The 6000-nt window shown below is 55.3% G+C and overlaps 1 protein-coding gene across 1 annotated transcript in view; it reads left to right on the top strand.

Moving 5' to 3' along the window:
• Positions 1-788: 788 nt before the first annotated feature.
• ACOT11 (acyl-CoA thioesterase 11) overlaps positions 789-6000 on the top strand; it is a 43638-nt gene continuing 38426 nt past the window's right edge. Inside the window, exon 1 of the mRNA XM_040978493.1 lies at positions 789-832. Within this exon, the coding sequence (XP_040834427.1) occupies positions 800-832 (33 nt within the window). The 5' untranslated portion in view covers positions 789-799. The remainder of the gene's footprint in view (positions 833-6000) is intronic.

The raw sequence follows: 6000 nt of genomic DNA, 5'->3' as shown, positions 1-6000 counted from the left end.
CCACCAGCCACTTAATTAATGGCTTATCCTAAGTCTGATGTGAGTATTGGGGAACCCGTCCCCAAGCCTCTGGCAGCAAACAGTAAGAGGGATAAATCCTGGGAAGGCTACAGAAGGGCTGGGCTGAGACCCCCTAGGCGCTGCTTCTGGAAGTCACACTGCCTGCATAAGAAAGTGAGGTGAGGGTGTGCAAGGGCTCCGGACAGCAGCTGCAGCAGCTGGGTCCCCACAGCGTGAAGGCTCCTAGCAGGTGTGCCTGGTAGCTAGCAGGCTGCAAGGTGCTGCTGCTCCCCGGCCGTCGACCTGCCGCCTCCAGCCTGACCCCTGGTGGACGGATGGAAACCTGCTGCCCGTTTGTCACCGGCCGGTTGTAGCTGGGAAGCTGGAGCCGCCCGTGCCAGCAGCCCCTGGGAATCATCTCAGAGCCAAGACACTCCTTGGGGACCAGTGACAAGGGCTGGAAGTGCGAATGACCGGAATTTGATCGGGGCTGGAGTGGAATGAGTGCCCAGCTGAGTGCCCACCCAGCCAACTGGCAGAGCCGTCTGAGCAGGGGTGTTAGGAGCAGGGGGCAGGGGTGATAGCGGCTGGGTGGGAAGAGAGGGGCGGGAAGGGGGAGGCGGGAGCTTGGGGAGGAGGAGCCGAGGAGAGGCGGCGGCACTGGCCGTGGCACTGGCCACATTTGGAGCCGGAGCTGGCCGGCCGTGGCTCAGGTGACCAGCGGCTGTCTGGCAGAGCCGTGGCTCCTTCCTCAGCCCTACAGACCTGCTAGCGGGAACCGGCCCGCCCGCCAGTCACGATGATCCAGAGTGTCGGCAGTCACCTACGAAGGGTACGGAGGGTGGCTGCGCTGGCAAGGGCAGGGCACTGGTGGCTGGGGACTCAGAGGAGACTGGTGCTTCTGATTCAAATCCTGGGTTCTGCAGCTTGACTCCCCCTCCCCGCGGGCCATTTCCCACTTCTCCATGGAAGGGGCACTCACAGCGCCCCCCGGCCTGTGTAGAACACGCAGCAATGCCCAATGAAGCTCCCAGCCTGGACTGGCTGAGTGGTGTGGGATCGCCCTCCGAGAGTTGCTGACTTCTGCAGCAGTTGTGTTCCAGGGTGCTGGCGCCCCCGCAAGTTCTGTGCAGGTTTCTGCTGGATGCAGGAGCCTCCTCCCTGGCCCTGTGGGGTTTCAAGCTCAGGACTCGGGTGGATGGGAGCCTACAGGGGGCGTGGCAGGAGCAAGTACAGGACTGCGTGGGGACTGTGGGAGAGTGTTGGGCAAGATGACCTTGGCGGGAGGCTTCCCCTGGCACCTCCTAGCAGGGACTTTGGAGTTGAGATTAGCAGCTGTGGCAGCACGAGACAGCCCCAAGCACTTGGTGGCACGGGCTGGGTCCTTGGTTCTGGGCAGTAGGGGAGAGTTCAGGACAGTTGGGCAGAGGTTGCACCGGGCATGGAGTGGCTGTCCTTGTTGGGGGTGGAGGTGGAGGGGGTGGGAAGTTTTCAGTAAAAGCGTTTTTAGAAGGGGCTGAGGTGATCAAAGAAGTGTCTCTCCCTACCCCTACCCCGGCTCAGCTGTCACCCAACTCAGCATCCTCAGCTGCAGGCACTTAGGGTCCTCCATCCCCCTCCAGCTCACCCTGCACACTGGAGCAGCTCCTGAAAGGTCAAGGTGAGTATTCCTCACCTGCTGGGTCCTGTAGCCTGACCTTCACATTCCTCACTTGGTCCCTGAGGGTCTTGACAACTGAGCTCCTATCTGTGTATCCCTCGCTGTCCCTCCCCCTGACCCCTCTGTGGCACCCTTGGCCTGTCCTCTTCCATTGCCATGCTGTGCCTTCTGCCAGGCCTCCCTGTACATCTCCTGACCTCTTTCCCTTAGCAAGTTCCTCTGAGCCCTGAGAGCTCAGACGCTGCCTCCTCTTCTGGGAAGTTTTCTGGCTTTCTCTCAGTCCCAGGAGCCTCTGGGTCAGTTCTTTCTCTGGCTGGCGTGCTTGTTGCACACATCCATCTCTGCCCACAGTCCATGAGCTCCGGATGTAGCTGGCACAGAGCAACACGGCCAGAGGCCAGGGCATGCTCAGCGAATGAATGGGGCAGGGGACACTGCTCAGGAAGGTCCGGGCTGGGACTGAACCCCTGGGGCAGCGCCTTTTTTTTTTTTTTTTTTTTTTTTGGTGCCCAGTTGGATTCTTAGGTCACTGAGGGAGGAGCTGTGAGTTTATCATCTCAGGAAGATCACAGTGTGGTCACATCTTTGCAGATATGGGCTGTCTGATGGGACTGGGCACTGTGTCAACACGGTCAGTTCCCTACTGTGCGCGTGGGAGGTACTGTTGTCATCTCAGATAAGGAGAGGTTTGGCAACTGGCTCAAGATCACACTGTGGGCAAGTGGCAGGGCTGGGATTTGAGCTCCACAGTTTGAGCTCTTAACCATGTGAATTTCAACCCACTTGTCTTGACCCCAGGCCTAGCTGGCTCTCAGCTTTACTGGGTGGCCTCCATTGAGGCTGGGTGTCATGTTGGAAGCTGGGTCTGTGAAGACATAATCCAGCACACTGGCCTTGCGGGCCACCTCTGGACTATTGCCTGGTTGGCAAGAATCCTTAGAGTTCTCTGGCTTCTTTGTAAATTTTCTTAGCTCCTGTGGAATACATGAAGATTTCTGAAGTCTTTCTGGTTTGGTAGCAGAGCTGGTTGTTAATAAAAACTATAGATTTGTTTAATTTATCTGAAAGGCAGGGGGACAGAAGCCTCTGTTGATTTACTCTCCGATGCTTGCCAAACCCAGAGGTAAACCAGACTAAAGCTAAGAGCCCAGAATCCAACCCAGCCCATGTGGGAATGACTCAGCCACTTGTGCCATTACCATTGTATCTCAGAATACACATTAGTAAAAAGTTAGAATTGGGGGGCAAGGCAGCTGGATTTGGAATGTGGGCATCCCCAGGGGACATCTAAACCACTATGGTGGACCTGGCATGGTAACCTAGTGGCTAAAGTCCTTGCCTTTCATGTGCTGGGATCCCATATAGCCATTGGTTCATATCCTGATTACTCTACTTCCCGTCCAGCTCACTGCTTGTGCCCTGGGAAAGCAGTAGAAGATGGCCTAAAGCCTTGGGCCCTGGCACCTGCGTGGGAGACCTGGAAGAGCTCCTGGCTCCTGGCTTCAGATCAACTCAGCTGCAGCCATTGTGATCACTTGGGGGAATGAACCAGCAGATGGAAGATCTCCCTGTCTCTCCTTCTCTGTAAATCTGACTTTCCAATAATTAAAAAAAAAAAAAATCTTTAATAAACAAACAAACTGCTATGGCAAGTACTTGCTCCCTAAAGTGCTTTTTTTTTTTTTAAGATTTATTTATTTGTATTGGAAAGGCAAATCAGATGTATAAAGAGGAGAGACAGAGAGAAGAATTCTCCATCTGCTGGTTCACACCCCAAGTGGCTGTAGTGGCCTGAACTGAGCTAATCTGAAGCCAGGAGCCAGGAGTTGCTTGTGGGTCTCCCATGCGGGTGCAGTGTTCTAAGGCTTTGGGCCGTTGTCGACTGCTTTCCCAGACCACAAGCAGAGAGCTGGGTCAGAAGTAGAATAAGTGAGACTGAAACTGGAGCTGTAGTACAGGATGCTGGCATTGTAAGTGGTGGCTCCCTCCCTGTGCCTGGGTCGCGCTGCCAACCCAGGGGCTGCGTATCACCTCAGCAGAGAGTGTGTGCCTGTGCTCATGAACTCACAGATCTGCCTGCTGTTCCAGAGGCGCTGGAAGGGCCCCACCACTTCACCTTGAACTTAAGATAGCTGGAGGGGCTCCCCCACCCTCCTTCCCCAGCTTCACTGTGGGGTCTTGGCCCAAGCCTGGGGTGATGTTGGCCATGTCACGTGTGCTAGGATCTTCTGTTCACTGTAACTCTCATGGTTTGATCTGGGGCCAGGAGTTTTCCTCTTTGGGCTTCTGTGTGTTAAGTGGCCCCCCAGCCAGCCTTGACTTCAGCAGCGGGGAGGAGGGTCTGAATGTTTGAAAAATTTGCACCTCTCCCTGAGGGTGGTCCTGACTATGAAAGGCAGAGACCCACCTCCTGCAATGACCCCACTCCCACACACAGTTCAGGAGCTCTAGCACTATGGAATGAATGAGTGGCTCTGGGAGGTACTCCTGTAAAACTTCCTGGAGGAAGAGTAAGACTCAAACTTTTGTTGTTGTTTTTCAGTAAAAGGTGAAAGATTTATTTGATCCAAAGAGAAATCAGAGTATGGAGGCTCAAACTAGAAAGAATGTAAAGAACGCTATTTTATGTTTATTTGAAAGGCAGAGTTATAGAGACAGAGAGGGGTCTTCTACCTGCTGGTTTACTCCCCAGAGCTGAGCTGAGCTGAAGTCAGGAGCTAGGGACCTTTTCTGGGTCTCTCATGTGAACCATCCTCTGCTGTGTTCCCAAGTCATAATGAGGGAGCTGGGTGGGAAGTGGGGTACATGAACTGGGGCCCCTATGGAATGCTGGCACCTTAGGTGGAGGCTTAGCGAACTATGCCATGGTGCCAGTCCCAAGACTCAAACTCTTAACATCAGTTTCCATCAGGAGCCGCATGGAGACCCTAGTTTTAGCCATAGGCTGTCAGCTTCAGTGCTTTGATCTGTCTGGGAACTCTTCTTCCACTTCAAAACCCAGCTCAGCTGTCACTTCCATGGGGATCCCAACCTGGCCCGCTTCACAGTGAATGACATCTTGGGGTACTGTGCCAACTGCACCTGCTCCCTCCCTAGGTATGTACTGAGAGCAGTACCTGGGACAGGTGCTAGGTGGACCTAGCATCCGGTGCCACCCGCCACCCCACCCCATCTCCCCGCCCTGCCTCTCCCCTAGGTCTCATGCAGCTGCAGCAAGTGGGAGGGAGACAGCACAAAGGTAGGTGGGCATCAGTGACGCTGAGAGCCTGCAGCAGGTGTTGTGGATCTAGTCAGGACAGGAGTAAATGCCACGGGAGGCTAGCTACGTGCGGAGTGCATGGACTCACCCCTCTGGGAAGTGTTTGGGGTTGTGCTGCCCCAAGGATAGATGAAGCCAAGACAGAGAGCTTTCGTAACTTGCCTGAGGTCACACAGCTAGCGAGTGGCTGTGGCCTACAGGGACCTGTGAGGGGGAGGGAGGGGCGACAGTAAGCAAAGACACTGGAGGCACCAGGGGGAGGAGTAGGGCAGAGGAAGTAAAGCGTGCTCATCTGCAGGAGCTGAGAGGATCCCAGCTGCTGAGTGAAGGCGTAAGTGTGTGAGTGAGGGACGATGTGGCTGTGTTGGTGGGGGAGCTGAGATGACGCAGGGAGGTACTGCAGGTGGTGTGTAGTGGTGTGACCTGGGTCTAGTGGGGGAGGCCTGGGAGGCTGGAGCACTGTGGCTTGTGTTGTTCAGGAGTGGGAGCTCTGGTCTGCAGACTAAGTGTTAAAGCGTGCAGTCCCTGCCTCCTTGAAACACATCGCGTGGCTTCTCTTCTCCCAGGGGCTAGCCCTGTAGAGGTCACCTGGCTTCCTGCTGGCTCCTCTTGGCTCCCTGGCACAGGTGAGGCCCACAGGCATGTAGAGCTGGTAAGACCTAGAACCCTGACCTGTCCTACTTCTGGCTGGGAAGGCATTGGAGCTTTGGGTACCCAGAAAGTGGCCTCACTGTCCCAGTATCCTCTGTTCATGCTGACAGTGTCACTGAGCTGACTCCCCACCTGTAGCACTACCTCTCATCGCTTGGTCTAGGCAGGAGGCCAGGTCAAGCTGGCTTCGTTGGGGGATTTGGGGAGCTGCCTGCTGCTCTGCAGGATGGTGGCAAGGACCCGGGAGCTGGTCAGAGATGCCGCCTCTGGCGGCCCGAGTCCCATGGGTGGCCTGACCTGGGAGCTGAATCTGTGACTGTGGATCCCTCCACATTTTGGCAAGATTGATGGTGCTGGAGAAGGGCAGAATTTGGCACATCACTGGCCATGGTAAAAATTGTTCCTTAAAAAAAAAAAAAAAGATTTATTT

The sequence above is a fragment of the Ochotona curzoniae genome, unplaced genomic scaffold, assembly GCF_017591425.1.
Source record: "Ochotona curzoniae isolate NIBS_2020 unplaced genomic scaffold, NIBS_Ocur_1.0 contig_291, whole genome shotgun sequence".
Classification (NCBI taxonomy): domain Eukaryota; kingdom Metazoa; phylum Chordata; class Mammalia; order Lagomorpha; family Ochotonidae; genus Ochotona; species Ochotona curzoniae.
Note: the sequence above shows the minus strand (reverse complement) of the source record. Positions and strands in the feature narration are given on the sequence as shown.